This window comes from Hippocampus comes, unplaced genomic scaffold, assembly GCF_001891065.2.
Source record: "Hippocampus comes isolate QL1 unplaced genomic scaffold, H_comes_QL1_v1.1 scaffold29, whole genome shotgun sequence".
NCBI lineage: Eukaryota > Metazoa > Chordata > Actinopteri > Syngnathiformes > Syngnathidae > Hippocampus > Hippocampus comes.
The window spans coordinates 2,500,210-2,518,097 of NW_017805820.1; the positions used below are offsets into that span (position 1 = coordinate 2,500,210).

The 17,888-nt window shown below is 42.8% G+C and overlaps 2 protein-coding genes across 2 annotated transcripts in view; both read left to right on the plus strand.

Annotated features, from left to right (window-relative positions):
• The window catches only part of dner (delta/notch-like EGF repeat containing), a 56,328-nt gene extending 52,948 nt beyond the window's left edge, over positions 1-3,380 (plus strand). Inside the window, exons 9-13 of the mRNA XM_019886062.1 lie at positions 761-883; positions 984-1,097; positions 1,366-1,497; positions 1,637-1,883; positions 2,304-3,380. Of these exons, the coding sequence (XP_019741621.1) occupies positions 761-883; positions 984-1,097; positions 1,366-1,497; positions 1,637-1,883; positions 2,304-2,415 (728 nt within the window). The 3' untranslated portion in view covers positions 2,416-3,380. The remainder of the gene's footprint in view (positions 1-760; positions 884-983; positions 1,098-1,365; positions 1,498-1,636; positions 1,884-2,303) is intronic.
• Positions 3,381-4,734: 1,354 nt separating this feature from the next.
• Positions 4,735-17,888, plus strand: part of pid1 (phosphotyrosine interaction domain containing 1) — a 20,074-nt gene continuing 6,920 nt past the window's right edge. Inside the window, exons 1-2 of the mRNA XM_019886037.1 lie at positions 4,735-4,887; positions 11,873-12,019. Of these exons, the coding sequence (XP_019741596.1) occupies positions 4,858-4,887; positions 11,873-12,019 (177 nt within the window). The 5' untranslated portion in view covers positions 4,735-4,857. The remainder of the gene's footprint in view (positions 4,888-11,872; positions 12,020-17,888) is intronic.

Sequence of the window (17,888 nt, forward strand, 5' to 3'; positions counted from 1 at the left end):
TAATTCTTTGGACGGGACTATTTATTGGTTGAGCAGATTTGTGGTTTTTGCAATCAAATACTGGTTTAGCACGACTGGTAAAACTGGAGATCCAAGATTAGCATGCTAGACATCATGATGAACACACGAGCATGGCAAAATGCACGTACGCATGCACAACACTCACACATGTCTGAGGTGCACGGTGTGTGAACGGTGTTATGGTTGAGAGAAAGCTAATGGGGACCTAATATATGGAAGGATCCATCCTCCCGCTCCCTCTAATCTATCAAGTAATGACATGCAGCCACCAAGCTTCCCCAGTGACAGTAGAAAGTCTTAAAAAGGCAAGTGACATTTCACTGGCATTTCACTGAAACGACTCAAGAGGCCCGAACCGCGCTCCTCCCTATATTCGCTCTCTCTACCCCCAGAAATATGTTTGTCATCATCCGGGGGAGGCTTTGCACAAACCTCCAGGGGCCGTGTACACTAACTGAAAACGGATGGAAGCGTATTGTTCGAGCCTTTCCACAACATTGGTACTGTGAGACCTGGAAAGCGTCACAAAGTTGAAGCACCGCATCTGAAAATGAGTGGACAATCATATGACTCTCATTTTGGGAGAACAGTTTATGCTATTTTAACCCTTTGAGGGACAGTGGTTACTTCAGTGGACAGTTTATCAAGTTGTCAAGCGTTAATACCAAACCCTGACATTTTTAATGAGCAAATACAGAGATGGTAAGTATTATTTTTTTTCCTTTTGTGTCCTGCTCAGGCTATCATGGCTTGTACTGTGAGGAGGAGTACAATGAGTGTCTGTCTGCACCCTGCCAGAACTATGCCACCTGCCAGGACCTCATCAATGCCTACGAGTGTGTCTGCACACCACAGTTTGAAGGTATGCCATCACTACACATTATTGATTCGTGCCATGACCCATTATTGAGTTCATTCCATCAAAGGCATCACACTAAGTCTTTATTTGTGTGTTTGTGAAGGCAGACACTGTGAAATTTTCAAGGACCCGTGTTTGAAAATGCGCTGCTTCAATGGAGGGCACTGTGAGAGTTCAGGAAAGAATGCTTCCTGTACCTGCCCACCCGGATACACGGGTGAGTGCTACTACCGGTTGGTACTGTGAACAAGTAACTGTTAAGACCGACGTGCGGAACCCCAGATGTGATATAAAGTAAAAATAAATAAATGAATAAATAATGAAACCTTAATGGTACCCGATAATAAGAGGAATGCACAAGTTTGGTCACTCTGTGTTTACCCTGGTTGTATGATTATTTAAAAACGACAATGACCAGTAATACAAAATGACTTTTCCTTGACAAAATAATCTGAACACAATAACGTTCCTGCCAATCCATCCAGGGGAGCGATGTGAAGTCGACATCAACGAGTGTGAGAGCAACCCTTGTCATCACGGGGGCACTTGCATCGACCAATCACATGGCTACACTTGCCACTGTCACCCTGGCTGGGTGGGGCCTGTTTGTGAGATCCGTAAGTCAGCTTGTCAAAAATAGTCTTGTTCAAGAATTAGGGAACTAAAAAACAGAATCAACTTAAACTTGTGTGTGTGTGTGTGTGTGTGTGTGTGTGTGTGTGTGTGTGTGTGTGTGTGTGTGTGTGTGTGTGGCAGACCTGCAATGGAAGCCGCCGCACTCGGAGGAAACTCTTCCCAACATGCCCCGCCACTCCCTTTACATCATCATCGGAGCGCTTTGTGTGGCCTTTGTCCTCATGCTCATCATCCTCATCGTGGGCATCTGTCGCATTAGCCGCATCGAGTACCAGGGCTCCTCGTGCCACGCCTACCAGGAGTTTTACAACTGCCGCAGCATCGACAGCGAGTTCAGCAACGCCATCGCCTCCATCCGCCACGCCAGGCCAGTCATTGCGCTTTAGCCAGCAAGAGATTGTATTGTGAAAGCGTGTCATACAGCGTGACAAAAAGGCCTAAGGTTCCATGTAACAAGGAAATGTAAATGAAGCATCAAATTACCTAACTGCCTTTGTAATCTCTGGTAAGTAACGTTCGAACCACTAAGGTTCAACACAACGGGGACAGTTGAGCTCACCTGCGTTTGCCCTCGCAAAATAAATCAATAAATTCATAAAATTGGCATCACACATGCACACTCACGATAACACAAAACCTAGATCACTATTCAGCGGTTGGTGAGATTGCACACCCTTACGTGCCCATATCATATCAATCGTAGCACAAACTGTGGATGGTCTACATGGCAACACCATTTCCCATCATGCATGATTGATTTTTTTTAATGTTTTTTTTTTTCTTGCAGATTTGGCAAGAAGTCTCGGCCTGCCATGTATGACGCCACTCCTATCAGCTATGAAGACTACAGTCCCGATGACAAACCTTTGGTTACCCTTATTAAAACTAAAGATTTGTAAAACATGCTTGCACCCACGTACACATACTCACAGGCTTATATATAGGAAAAGTCAATCTGAATGTAAAATGTGAGAACAAAAAAAAAAATCCCAAATTATGTAATCTTTAGATTAAAAGGAACAACTATGGAATTTGATAGATCTATTTTCCTGTTAATCTTCACGCTAAAGGCTTTACTGTAGCATAAGCGCAGCACTGAGACGGTAGACTGATGAGGAGCAACTAACCTCAATACAATACAATACAATACATCCTGATTTATATAGCTCAACTAGAAAATAATGATGTCTGCAAACAACTCTCTTTCTTTTTGGCCTCCTGTCAGGGTCTGCAACTCCGCAGTGCCACAAACCTGACGACAGTCGGCCGGGTTGTTGCAGGAAATAGATATAACTGCGTACGCTGAATATTTTTATAACGCAAGTCAATTCTGCAGTAGGTTGCCTTACTTCACGCATGGTTAGATTTGTTGTTCATCTCTGTAAGATTTTTGAGGTCCTTTTATTGGTTGCTATTTTCCCCTTTGTAGATGTATTACTCTGTAAAGACTGTGCCAAATATTCTTTTGTGGTTGTTCGACAAATACATACATGTGTAAGAATATTACATATTTAAGGGTGATTTTTTTTTTTTTTTTTTAGTAATACCTGATTGTCTTTGTTCTTTAACGTGCAAATTTCTCACTGCTGTATTAATTGTCCAGATTGTGTATTTGCTAGACTTCTGTGATCCTACCATCCTGCTGTGCGTACGTCAGTGAACCGTCGGGTAGACAGTTGATATGATTGTCAGTGCAGTTTACGCAGTGTGCTCTACCTGTTTCTATTATACAACACTAACTCACATCCTTGATCGTACAGTATGGTTTCTTCTGCTGAAATGACCCCTAGATATGCATTCAATACTTATTACTTGTGTTCCCTACGTTAAATAATGCAAAGATTAAAGTGAACCATGTCCGTCAGACGTCATGCCTTGAGTCATTTGACGCGCTCAAAACAAAAAGCCAGATTCTACATTCACCGAAGCATTTTGCCAATGAACTTTGTACTTTACTTTTGTATATGCAACTGGTCAATGCGAATATGAAATTAGCCTGAGTGAATGTCTGTCTGCCACCTAACGAGGTCTTTGACACCAGACTCAACAGTCGGCTGTGGGTCCTTTTATGGAGTGTTTGTCATGTGAAACAGCCTCAGTGACCTCAGGCTTTATCCAGATGTTCCCTGTGTAAACAGCTCTCAACATAGACGGACTGCGACTTCAGACACGTCGCTCAAGACACCTACAAACTATTATGTTTTCACACAACACTGCGGCATGTTATTGGCCCGTTTGACCTTTGCTTATTATCAGAGTGAGAGGCCCTGTCAATGGCATTTGACTTGGCCTTTGTGTGAGTGTGTGTGAGTTGGGCCACATTTCAAGGTGATTCAAATAGCGTGTGGTCGTGATTTTTGAGTTGCCATTTGCAGCATCCACAACATGTAGAAATGTTGAAAATGAAGGATCAAGGGTTATACTCAAACTGCATTATTTTTGTTCATTTGGACAAAATAATCCAATTTGGAGTCAACAGAAGAATCTGCAAACAACGCCCTCCACTAGTCTTGGTGTGATCTCTGCTAAATAGTCCATTAGTCCAATATTTTCTGTCCTACTGACCAACAAGTTAGCAATGAGTTTGTCAAAATGTCCTGAAGCCTTCTGAAATAGCAGCGATCAATGCAGGCGAAAATAAATGCACGGATTACTGATGTACAACAGATATGTCTGTAAGAAGAAAAGTCACTGGTAAAAGCAGGAGTACAGATTCAAGTCATTTATTAAGTAAAAGTAAAGGAAAAAGAGCATAGAATCCAAAATGTAGTTCGCTAATTATAATTTCAAAAAAATACATTACACTTGTGTTTTTTTAACACTTGAAGCTTATGGTTTTTAGGGTGGCACAAGATACAATCCATTTGCCACGTACATTGGAGAGGACAACTTCAAACAATTCTCTGAAATAAGAGAATTGGTGCTGGTTTTGGTTTCGTTGAGAAAGTAAGCGGTAGAAAGTTGAGATATTTGTTTTCAAATGTAGGAAGTACACGAAAAATACAGGAAAATAAATACGCCAGCAAAGTATAGATAGCAGATAGGCATTAAAAACAAATACGGGTATACTGCAGTAGGAATCAGCCCGACACCGAAAAGCAAATTGTCATTTTCCGAAGTCAATGGATGCAGCACTTTGGGAAACGAGACAGACTAGCGGCGACCGCCACCTGCTGGTGAAGAAAGTAACTGTCACCAGGCGGAGCAACACCGCGTTGGTCGTCGACTGGAGGAGGTGGAAGGAGCGCAGAAAGGCAAATCGCAACAGCGAACAGATGTGAACCGGACTACGACCAGAGTACAAGCTGTCGTCTGGACGGAAACCCTGTCATACTACTAATATGTGGCAACCAGCGTCGGAGAGACTGCAGGTAGGATACGACGGCCAGCGATTGCGTTGACTGGAGCCGGAAAATCAAGAATGTGCTGTCTTTTTATGTCGTCTGATTCCCACCGTGATGTGTGAGTATGTGGAGGCTGCTTTCTTCCTGCTGGAGAGACTTGCTGCACTTTGACTTGCTACAGATGTTTTGATTGACTCAAGACATGACCAAAATCGTCATTTTCCACCACTAACCTCGTCAACGTCTTTGTATCTGGTGATACGTTACGTATTCACGGTAGTGGGGCGCACATCTTACCCACAACCCACAGTGAATGTTTTAAACCCCCCCTCCTCATTTTATACCCCCCTACCACCACCAAAAATACTAACGTTTCACTAATGCTTAAAATAGTGGCAAAGGCCCACGACGCCTTTTTTTTTTTTTTTCAAATGAACGTTAACCTCAAGTGTGCAAACACGGGCCTCCCAATCCACCCTCAAAACGCCACGATGTTTGGTTAGTTTTTCTCTTCCGGTGTAATATGGCAGCAAGGTGCATGCTTGACAATGTAAAAAAATGCTCGTTAATAACTTGTAGTTTGTTAAGCGGGGGGCTTTCTTCGAGTCTCCTACAGACATTAATGCTCTCCAGATGTTCGCCTGCCTGTGGACTGCATGGCTGCCAAGTGAACTTGCACAATCCTCTTTTCTGCCCAGACGTCAACAAAATAGAATGATCAATTATTAGTTCCGCAATTTTTTTTTTGTATTCCAGGGTGAGTTGCATTCTGTGGCCGCCGTAAAGTACATCATCAGCTCTCGTCTTCAATTTATGAATATATGCACTCCAAGTAGTTACACAACCAGGGAGACATACGTCGCTTAGCAACCGTAGTCTGTTACGATCATCCGTTGGACAAAGTTCTATAACTTCACTGTTATCCATCTTGTTGTGGTACGCCACGTTAGATAAAATCGTCTTTCTTTTAAAATTATTAAAATTTTTTTTTTTTTTTAAAAACACTGTCGGAAGCTCTTTTAAATGTAAGTTACTAGTATTACTGCAGCTTTGACAACAGAGAGACTGCCTGCAAAATTTAAACGTATATTTTGGAGTAAAATAAAAATTTTTGAGTTTTATTTTACTCTATAAATATAACGGCAACATAAATCAAAATTTCCGATCACAACCATTGTCATTTAGAGCATCTCATGTGTAGATAATAATAATAATCACAATAATAAAGGTCAAAATATCAAAAAGGGTCAAGTGCTTTTTAAAAAAATTTTCAGTGTTGCCTCAAGTTTGAACTGACCAGATTTAGAGGTTGTTGGCAAAGCAGGCTTTTTTTCGCTTTTGCTTTGACTTGTGAGCAAAACATGTACATACCAGCGCTGTCTGTATTAGACTACCCCTTGTGACCAATGTGCCCAATGTGGGGGGCGGAGTGGATTAATGGCATTTGCATTTCTTTCGATTGGGAAAGATGACTTGATATAAAAGTGTTTTGAAGTACTTGCGTGGTCATGGAATTAACTACTTTTACATATGTGACTCTGAAAATTTGCAGGTGCGAAGGAGACCTACAATATAGCAGGCCTCCCATCTCACAACATTTATTGCACCAATTAACTGCCTCGAACATAAAATAAGGGCCACACCTCCACACCACACCACAGCTTGTCATGGTATTGCCCTGCGATGTTCTCTTTTACCCAGTCAATTCGAGCAGGAAATGAGTTTGTAGAAAGTAAAATGGGAGCACTCAATAAAATGATCGTGACTTGACTATAGTTGTTATGCAATCTGTTTTGATCGAGTGGTTTGGCAGACAACCTCAGTCTATTCTTTTGTCAAAAAATGAAAAACAAAAACAAATGCATGATTGGATTTAGTATGAAAAAAATCGGTAAGCACATCTTTATAATCGACCACATTGTGGCATATGTCATTTATGGGACATTCTCAGACTGAACTAATGTTTGTATTAGCAATATGAAATCAATGTTTTAAAAAGTTGCAATAACAATAAATAAATGTCATTCCCCCCCCAGAATAATCCAAATGGATTCATAGTTGAGGCCCAGTGACACTGCAGATTAATTCATTGTGACGGTCTGCCTGTACAACAGCGGCACTGATAAATACAAATAAATTTTTCTATTTAACAGCATCAAAAGAAGTGAAGAACCGCATTATAACTTAAGTGCAGCAGCAGGCTCTTGCCTGCTGTGTAACCATAGTGACAGGCCCCCTTACATTGAGAGCTTTCACATCAGTTGAGTCACGGTAGATGGGGATCATATCGCTAGTTGGTCTCAATTTTATTATATTTTTTTTCCTTTTGTCTTTTTCCCGTTTTCATTCGCGATGGCAGACAGCCATATTCGCACTGGCTTTGCTCCTCTGTTGCCATGGGAACACCTGATGTCTTGCTGCATTAGTCTCTCATGTTTAGGAAAGAAGAAAAGATAGATGGCGGCAAAGGGGTGGCAAGAGTTTGTCAGAAAAGACAGAGATCTGTTGCAGCAAAAATAAAGTCGGTACGTTTATTAATTTTTAGCGTTTCCCTTAGTTCTCATTGTCTTTTTCCCCAAAATTCTTCATCCTCCTCCTGCTAACCTGCACTGGTCTTGGCACAAGTGCACTCTCAGACAATGTTCCTTTTTTTTTTGAAAATCCCTGTGGCGAGCAAGTACGGTTTGTCTTTTCCTGTGTCAGCAGTTCTTTCTTTAGCCTTGGTTTTCCACGTTTTGACACTTAACTATGTGTGACACTTGACAAACAGGATGTTGCTGAAGTAAACATGTGGACATGACTTGTCAGAAATAGATGACTGGTTCTTATTGCGACCTGTGTTTGCATTCGTGTCTGCCTCTTTGTCTTTATTTGCCCATCAATTGTGGATGTTGTAGTTTTCATGGAAACGATTTGAAACATTAAAAAAAAAAGGGACACAACTATACACATGCAACTGCAGTTTCCCTATAAATAAAAACATATTTTCACATTGGACCACTGGCAAAGTATCTGTCATTGCCAGTAATCCATCCCTAATTTTCTCCACATGATGATGAATCAGAAAGAGGAAGCCTCAGTGAAAGATTTCGGTTAGAGCTTTCCTCCGTGCCTTCGAAATTGTGTGACAACGACAGACTATTTGCAAACTGAACAAATGCGGATGGATGAAATTTAATCAGTGCAAGTTGGTCCTCTTGTTATAATGTGCGGTATTTTAGTCTCATTGTAAACGGTTCTAAAATACTTTTAAGCAGTCTGTATCTGCAGCACTTTTTCGCACCCTTTTGTTGTGCTACTCACTAGACACATAGCAAGTATGGCGTACGATTCAGTCATCTATCCATCTATCCATCCATCCATCCATCATCTATGGCCTACTGCAGGTCGCAGGTGTGCTTGTGATCCTCAAGGGCTACTCGGTTGGGCACCTCATTGAATGATCTTTGTTCCAGACTAACCCAGCGAGGATTTTGCATCAGTGTGTCCATCTGTCCAGCCATCCATTTTTTTTCCGATCCGCTTTTCCTCACAAGGGTTGCAGGGGGTGCTGGAGCCTATCCCAGCTGTCTTTAGGCAGTAGGTGGGGGACACCCTGAACCGGTTGCCAGCCACTTGTAGGGCACACAGAGACGAACAGCTATCCGGGTTCACACTCACACCTAGGGACAATTTGGAGTGTTCAATCAGCTTGCCATGCATTTTTTTGGAATGTGGGAGGAAACCGGAGGACCCGGAGAAAACCCACGCCGGGGAGAACATGCAAACTCCACACTGGGAGGTCGGAGCTGGAATTCAACCCGGTATTGTTGCACTGTGAGGTTGACGCGCTAACCACTGGACAACCCAGCCGCTGCACCAGTGTGTGTGATATTAATATGGAACTATTGTAAAGAGTCACACCATCAGGACGAATAAGCTAAAAATCTGAAACAGATGGTCTCGTAATCTTACGTTTGGACACATGGAAGCACTAGTCTCAGTAAAACTGTTTGTCGCAGTGGTCACAGTATATTCATACATTTTTGAAAGAGGCGGGTTATGCCACTACGTTTCCCTACCTTGAGATTGACCTGGGAAACTATTTCCTGTACTGTTTCTATAGGGGAGGGGAATAAAAGATAAATTTACCATCTGCTACCTGTTAAAGTCATCGTTGCAGGAGGCCGAACAGGACAGTCTCCAGAGACTGCGTGCCTGTTCCTTCCTTGCAGCATGTCATCAACTTTCAGTGCTTGCATTTTAGGTGTAGAATTGCCTTTATTAGTATATATTCCGATATTGCATCTTTTAAACAATATGTGTATTGTTGACTCTTTGATTTCACTTGTCAGAAAAAAAAAAATGTCTCGCACCACCAAGCTTGTTTGGTACATTAGAGAAAAATTATTAGTCTAAGAGCGTGGCGTGTAACTTATTAGCAGTTTAGAGGATGAGTATAAACAAAATATAGACCTCTGCTTAGTCATAAAATTGGAGACTTCTTTGAAAGTGCGCATCCTTTGGCACGTCAAAGCCCAAATTAATATTTTATAGTTTCAAAGATTCACGTTAGAATCTTAATTCAAACATTTACTTTGCAGTGATATGTCTAAACTCAATATTCTAACTAGTATCGCAGAAGCACTTTGAGGTCAATATCGAATGAGAGCAGGTGGCAGCACAGAGCAAAATGGCATCCCCTGAAAGCGATGAAAAAGGGTTGATTTTCCTTCATGGTTCACCTACACAAGATTAATCAGATTGCCATCTTTAGACCAGAGCAATTTATTCCAAGAAAAAAAAAATGTCTTGATTTAGGATTGGTTTATGCCGGACGGCATGGCTCAGTGGTAGAGCGTTCATTTCCCATCCCCGAGGTCGGGGGTTTGAACTCCGACCATTGCGACTGTGTTGCAGTGCCCTTGAGCAAGATCATGACCCCCCCCCCCACCATTTCCTCCACTAGCTGTATCATCAGTCGGTGAATAAAATAACTCCACTTTGAGTACCCGAGTTAGAAAAGTGGAAAAGTGCTATACGACTTACAGCCCGTTTTCTTTTTAAAGGGAAAAAAAAACATTTGTAGTGCCTGGACTCATAACTGAAATCCATGATCTCTGTTCATTGAGTGTTTAACCACCGAATCTTGAATCAATTCAAATGGAGTGCTAATTGTACTTTTGCCGGAAAAAAAAAAAGAACCATACAATTTACGACTTTTGTCGTCCTATTTGCTAGCTAGCGCTAAGCTAACCTGGCTATTTGTGTCCCCGTTTCGCTCTGGCGGCATCCAAGAACTCCCGTAATCAAACTCCCTTTGTGTGCTGCTGAAACAGTGTGACAGGCCAGCAGTGAAGTAACAAAGAAAAAGGCATTGACGTCACACCATCTGATCTGAGTCCGCAAATTACGACTCGATTTTTAATTTGCCGTGCCTGCTTGTACCGATGAATCAATTACCGGCCAAATGAATAATCATCGAAAATGGTCGGATGGTTTTGACAGATGGATCTTCAAATTGCTCATCTTATTGTGTAAAAGTTTGGACAACTGAATTTCATTTCAGACTCACTTTCCCATTCAACTCGGCAATTTGACTGAATGGGTCCTATAAATGTTGGGTACATTTCCAAAACGCACGACAGCCAAGTTATTGATTCATGTACGGATCGAGGACCAGGTTTGGGCCACCGTTATACTCCACTACCAAAGTTGTGAAACATGTTTTTAATCCTCCCTGTATATTTCTCAGGGATATACAGTCTTGAGTAAGCTAATTTAAGCATCCCATTTTTGTTTACCATCGACGCTTTGATCAGTGCGGATTAGGCAAGTCGTTCAGACTGCACAACATGGTTGCTGAAATGTAAATCTCAAAACAGAGCTTTTGTGTTTTCTAATCTTGGCTGAGGTTCCTGAGGTTTCCTTGTGACGCCAGCCATTGTGTATTGTAGTGCGCAGACAAGACCTTTGTCTCACAACCAGTCCAGCACTGATCTGACCATGGAGTCTGCCGCTGTCTGCAAGTCTAAATCCAAAATAGAATCAATAAATGTCATCACTTGATGAGAGGACCTCGGGGATATTAGAAATACAAGTAGAAATATTGTGGCTACAATTCCGAGCGGCCCACCACTCATGCCTTTTGCTCCAGGTAAGGGGTGGGGAACCTCTCCTGCCTTCACTCGGTGCCTGGCCTGACCGCAGGAATGTGAGCCGCTGTCAGGAAGCCGTAAAGTGCTGACGCGGAGGTCAGCAAGCGTTTACACACATGTGGCCTTCACAACTCTTGTCAATTTTTGTTCTTCTTTTTCTCCATTTGCTCCTTGCGCTTCTTTCTTCTTGCCATATATCCCTCTGTTATGATACGCAAAGCTCCTTTTGGTTTTCTTTTCTCAAAAAGAGTCCTTGCACAATGAATGTGGCTATGGGCCCTGTAGTGGTTGCTAGAGGTCCGTCACTCCATCACTGACGGGCGCCTGTTTTGCTGACGATGATCAAATGACAGGAAACTTTAAAAAAAAAAAAAAAAAGAGAGAAAGAAAAAAAGACGGACTCAGCATTGAACGGAAGTGGATTTTCACCAGTTAGTATATGTATCGATGGACCTCTCAGTCCGTCACTCAGGGATGCCCGTTTTGCTGACGGCTGACAGAAACGCGGCGCACCAATTTCCACATTTCCGCCCAGTCTAGTGTGTTCACGGGGTGTTTCTTAGAGAGTACTTGTTCACGGGGCTGGATTGAATATGAGCAAGGTTGCCTCCACGGTTTAACTCAATGCATACAGATTTCGTTCTCTCTCCTTTATTAGGTCCGTTGTCTTGCGGTTGTTTTCAATCAGATGATTTGGGCTCTGAATTCTTGTCCTTGAAAATGTCAATTTCATGTTTTTAACCCAGGTAACCATGAACAGGCTCGACTGTGTTATGGAAATTACGCTTATTTGGCCTCAAGATTCGAAGCAAACAGTTGTCTGGTCCAGACTGAAAGTTTGTTCATAAGCTAACCTTTTTCCTCTTTCTCCACAGCACTTTCAGAGCATGCTGAAGACCAAGTTGAATGTGCTGACGCTGAGAAAGGAGCCGTTGCCCACGGTGATCTTCCATGAGCCCGAGGCCATTGAACTTTGCTCCACCACACCACTTACCAAGAACAAAACCCATGCCGGATATAAGGTAAAATCACATGAAACCTTATAATCCCGTAATCCAGCCTTTCCCCCCTGAATACTAATTCTATAATAGTATTACAACAGTCATAATGCAACTTTTCTTCTGGATACACAAGTTCTATTCATTTCTACAATGTGCTTGACCTAACCTGCTACTGTACCTGGCTATCACGGGCCGATTATTAAGATGTTTTAGTTTTGTAATGTCCGTTCTTGCAGTGTGGACAAAGTGCTGCGCACGTGACGCAGACTCAAAATGCGTATGAACAAACAGTAATTTAGAGGCCAAAATAGATGAGAGTTCAAACAACACAATGTCAAAGTTCCTTAAATTCATATGGTGACATGAAGTGAAAGTCAGTCGAAAAGCCCCTGATTGGCGCGCGCACACACACACACACACACACACACACACACACACACACACACACAGAGGCATGGTTCACACTGACTGACTGCCATTGTGATTTTTAATGCACAATCTGTCAAAATATTAGTTGAAATCAGAATGACATTTTTATTATTATTTTTTTTAAATCCCAGGCGATAGGTCCCAGGTTTCGCTCAGTTTTGGAGTGAGCAGGTTCTAACCTTGACAGTTACTCCCAGCGACTTGTTCGCTGATAGCCAGTTAAGTGCTTTTCACGTCGGCACGCATGTCTTAAGTGTGAAAGTGAAGGATTAATATTTTTGCACTTTTAATGTTCAAACTCAGTGTTATTCAGTGACATCATGTGACAAATGGGACAAATTTAAAGAGCGTTTTTCATTCGCAGTCGTTTTTATGGCTCAGCAATTCAAAACTGTTGATGCACAGTCATGGTAGCGGGGCGCATTGTTTCACACCGTTGGCTCTCATTTCCATGAAAGAAGATAAATATTGATTTGTCACCTAGGTGAAGGCTGAACATAGCTGGACTTGATAGCCCTCTCTTCTTGGTGTGAATCCCAACATTCACTTGTAGCCTCTGAGCTCATTGCTCTTTCCAGCGTTGTAGAGGATGGCAAGCTGCGTCGCCATGGATACCACTACCACTATTATTTCGCAGAGCACCAGCCACATAAAAGTAATCTCTCCCATCTGTTAGCGAAACCTCCGAAAATGTGAAGCGGTCCTCCTCAATGCCTCCATCTGCTGGCAGGTGTAACATCCTGTCTGACTCACGACCCGTCTCCACTTTCAGACATTTTTTCCCCTCAATGCTGTAATGAGAGAAAACTGAAGAAACAATAGCGGCTTTGCTCCCCCCCCCCGCCATCTGCCCTGCTGACTTAACATGCAACAGCACAATATGACACCATTTATTATTCTCACAGTGTTTTATATTGTGTTTCCGCCATCCCCTCCTCCAGTTCGTTCCTTTCGAGCCCGCAGTCTCATTTTGCAAACAGAAAGGCTGGCTGAGGACTGCTGACATACTGCCAAAGCTAACAGCTAGCCTGGATGAAAGGCCACCTCTCATTTCCCTGCCTGGTTTGGTGCCGTTAAAGCTGTCCACTTCACATCCATTGAGACACTGTGCTACTTTTCACTTTGCAGCTCGGCCAGAGTTGCAGCGCTGAGACTAAGATTAATTTGGGCGAGTTTGAATTGATCAACATCATATTTGTTTTGTTTTGTTTTAACTCCCTTACTTTGTTACCTCTTAGAGTTTTTCTCAGTTGCTCTTGTCCATTTTGTCAGATCATAATTCACTTTCTCAAAACGACTTGTTCAATTTTCACATCATTGTGTCACTTGAGCACATCAAAAAAAAGCTTTTTCCTTATTTCTTTGAACAGGTGTAGCCATGTCACTGTGTCACGTAAAATTGTCAATAGCGGGTCCAGCTCTTCCATGAGAAAGCTTGGTTTAGTTGCCGATTCAGAACGTATCACCTCACCAACAAATTATACATACAAATTTGTGGGTTAAACCAGAATATCTTTCGAGAGAAAAGACATATTATAAGGTGTACTGGAATATACTGTATAGTGATTCCTTGCGCTCTGTATTTAAGATGTGCATACCAAAGCTTCTTTCATTTTGACTGAGCTACTACTGATTTGACCTAAACCAAAACACTGACTAAGTTTTGCTCTTTACGCATAAACCCCATGCAACGGGCGCACATGGGCGCGCACGCACGCACACACACACACACACACACACACACACACACACACACACACACACACACACACACACACACACACACACACACACACACAGCTCATCCATCTTTGCATGCCTTGGCAAGTGGAGCCAGCTGTGCTGCGCTGATTCAATAAGTTTTGAGGAATGTTAACAACCTCCTCAGGAATGTTGCGTTCCCAAGCCGTGGATTCCCAGTCATGTAGGGGGATCCAGACACGGGGGCCTTCTGAGGGAAAAATGTCAAGTGAGCCTCAGTCTCGGACAGTGCAACATTTGTCTTTTGACCATTACTGTACGTACACTAGTCAGGGCACATTTCTGTTCGGATAGTCGGGCAGTAGTTTAAATGAGGTTGTATAGTCATGTCAATTTGGTCTCGTCGACAGGTATGTGGTCACTGCAATTCTCGCGATGCTATGTGCCACCCTTATGTGCAGGATCTGCTTTCTGCATTTTTCGTGCCCTTCTTCTGTTTGATGACACCAACACTGCCAGCTGCTGTCAGAAAAAAAATTCTATACATTCCTTTGGCAAAAAATCTAATTTTTTTTGCTGAATGCCCATATTATACCACTTTCGTGCATTGGGAAGAAGGCAAAATATTTCTTCTTATGAGTCAGTAAATATAAAACATAACGTGGCTTTATATCACCATAACCATTTTGCATGTGTGAAATAATCAGATGTTCAGGCGTCAACTAACACTCCGGCCTTCCTGTGTGGAGTTTGCACGTTCTTCCCGTGCCTGTGTGTGTTTTCTCCGGCTACACCGGTTTCCTCTTGCCTTCCAAAGACATGCATGGCAAGTTAATGGGAAACTCTAAATTGACCCTCGGATGGTTGTTCGTCTCTGTGTGCCCTGCAATTGGCTGGCAACCACTTCAGGGGTGTACCCCGCCGACTGCCTGAAGACAGCTGGGATAGGCTCCAGCACGCCCCGAGGCCCTTGTGAGGATAAGCGAATCAGAAAATGAATGTATGGATCATCGATGACACAGTAGTGATAAAATATTAAATACTCTTGACACCGAGTCGTTGCTTCTCTGGCCACTGTGCAGGAAATTGCCATTGCTGAAACATCATTAAATATCGTCTCACGTTCCCACATCTGCTCCTCTAAATTTGTATTTCTCAAAATCTCTCTCCTCTCTTTTCTCAGTCCTTTGACCCTTTTTCTCTCCTTTTCTACATTCCCGATCCTCTCCTCAGGGTCAGGGTCAGGTATCTCCTCATTGCTTACCATTCTTCACCTCTTCCGCTGCCACCACTTCTTTGTTTATTTTCCATTGATAACCGAAGCAGCCGTGCCTCAGTTCTGCCCCCTTCCATGGACACATATCAGCAGACGCCAGCAATGTGTTTCAGTGAAAAGGCCAACATGTTCCTGTCTGTCCTCCTAGCAGCCAGCTCCCAGGACTGCGGATGTTTGCTTTGTCTCCCTCTGTGTATCCGTTGCTTTCTTGTGTCATACTTTGCATTTATTTAATCATCTTCACTTCCCATCTTGAAAGAACAACCTTCACTCACTGCCCTTCCCTTCATGCATCCGACTTTCCTGTATGGCCTTTGTTCATTATTGCTAAATAAACATTTATTTCTCCTCAGATTTCACACGGTCTCCGGAAATGTGAGTGCTGAAAAATTTTCAACGTAAAAAAATCAGCACATCTCTCTCTCTCACTCTCGCTCTCTCTCTCTCTCTCTCTCTCTCTCTCTCTCTCTCTCTCTCTCTCTCTCTCTCTCTCTCTCTCTCTCTCTGTGTCCGTCTGTCTACCATATCTATCTGAAACTCTAACCCTAATTTGAAACCGTATTTTGAAACCCTAACCCCTTATGATGGCCGATTATTATTATTTTTTTTTCCCCCCATAATTGCACACATTTATCTGAACACAAGTGATTGACCTCATTAATGGTTCTGCAGCTACTGATTAACGTACAAATCTCACAATCCATAAGCACTGAATGAAAAGTCATCAGGTGGTGGTAGTCAGACCTCACGCGGAGCATGCATGAATACACACGCACGCACACAAGGTGAAGACTCGCAGTGAAAAAAAAAGACATTTGTTTGGTTTCCTTGACTCTCGTGGTTTCCTCTGTTTTTCTGAACGCGCTCCGTTTCTCGCCCGCACTTGCACTTTAGGCGCCCTTTCGGCCTCCTTCCCTCACTCTGTGCAGGATTTGTGCAGTCTTGAAAGCACATGTACAAGACAAACTCTTGCGAAATGTTAATCATGAGCTGAATGAGGGAGTGCAACACAGCAGAGGGGATGCGATGTGTACGCTGAAAAAAACAATAAAAGAGAGAGTGGGAAAAGTTGAAAGAAGAGGAGGCAACAGATGAGGAACAAATGTGGACGACTTTGTAATGCTCTGAGATGATTTAAAGATGCATGCCTGGCTTTCAATCACTTGGAGGACTGCAGATGTGTGCTGGTTGCTGATGGTTTATTTCGGGTTTCAATTTTAGCCCGAACTTGTGACGAAAGCTGCAGTACAGCAAGTATGTGGTTTGACTCGCAACTCCTCCGGCAGAAGTGACTGTTGTTTCCAACTCTGAATCTTTTGCTTCTTTTATTTATCATTCTGACACACTCACTCTTGGATAGAAACGATAGCTGCAATACCATTGTGTTGACATGCTGTGCACAGCACCACTTTACAGTGTGGCACATTTTATTTGCTTTAGACCAATTCCGGTGAATTTATAAAACTGCTTTGCTGGACAATTTCCACCCTGACTCCATTGAAAGAATGATGTTTTACCTCTCGGTAATGCTATGCAACATATTTGGAATTATTTGCCTGATTAGCCAAGGTTTTTAAACAATGAAAAAAAGTGATACTGGTACTTTACTTCTTACAGTTCATTTGTGGTTCTACTTTGTCCCCTAACCAAAAATCTAGATGCAATTTTGACTATGAGTAAGTTGTGTGAATATCTCATCTCATTTCTCCCCCTTTCCATCCAACCTAACGCATGTACAAGGTATCTTGCGCCTGAGTTAGATACATTCTTAATAGGGCAAATAAAGTGAATCGACCTGTAATACTCGTACCCGAGATACGGATCCGGTTCTCACGGGAGAAGGACATGCAAACATCTGGGGAAACAACACCAACTGCATGTTTGGCCTTCAACCCTGTGAGTGAAAAACTCAAATAAAACTCGGAAGCCGGCAAAATATTCAGTATCAAAATATGAGAGTGAGCAAAGCAGACCTGAATTACTTGACTTGGTATTCAATATTCAAATAGAAACCTCTGGCTTTGTGATGGATATGGTCCAGGTTTTGGGTGGGGTGTGGGTCATGATTGATTTTGGCTCACGAGATCTTTGGATCTCCCATCATGACTTGTCCATGAAAGTAGCAGAGCATTATAATGTCAAGGGGCCTTGAAAGCTAGGGTTAGGGTTATGGGTTTGGGTTCGGGCTAGGGGTTCGGGTTAGGGCTAGGGCTAGGGGTTAGGGTTAAGGGTTATGGTTATGGTTTAGGGTTAGAGTTAGGGGGTTAGGGTTGGGGTTAGGATTTAGGGGTTCAGGTTGAGGTTCGGGTTAGGGTTTAGGGTTAGGGGGTTAGGGTGAGGGGGTTAGGGTTGAGGTTTAGGGTTAGGGTTAGGGAGTTAGGGTTTAGGGTTGGGGTTCAGGGTTAGGGTTGTGGTTTAGGGTTGGGGTTAGGGTTGGGGTTCAGGGTTGGGGTTTAGGGTTGGGGTTAGGGTTAGGGTTGGGGT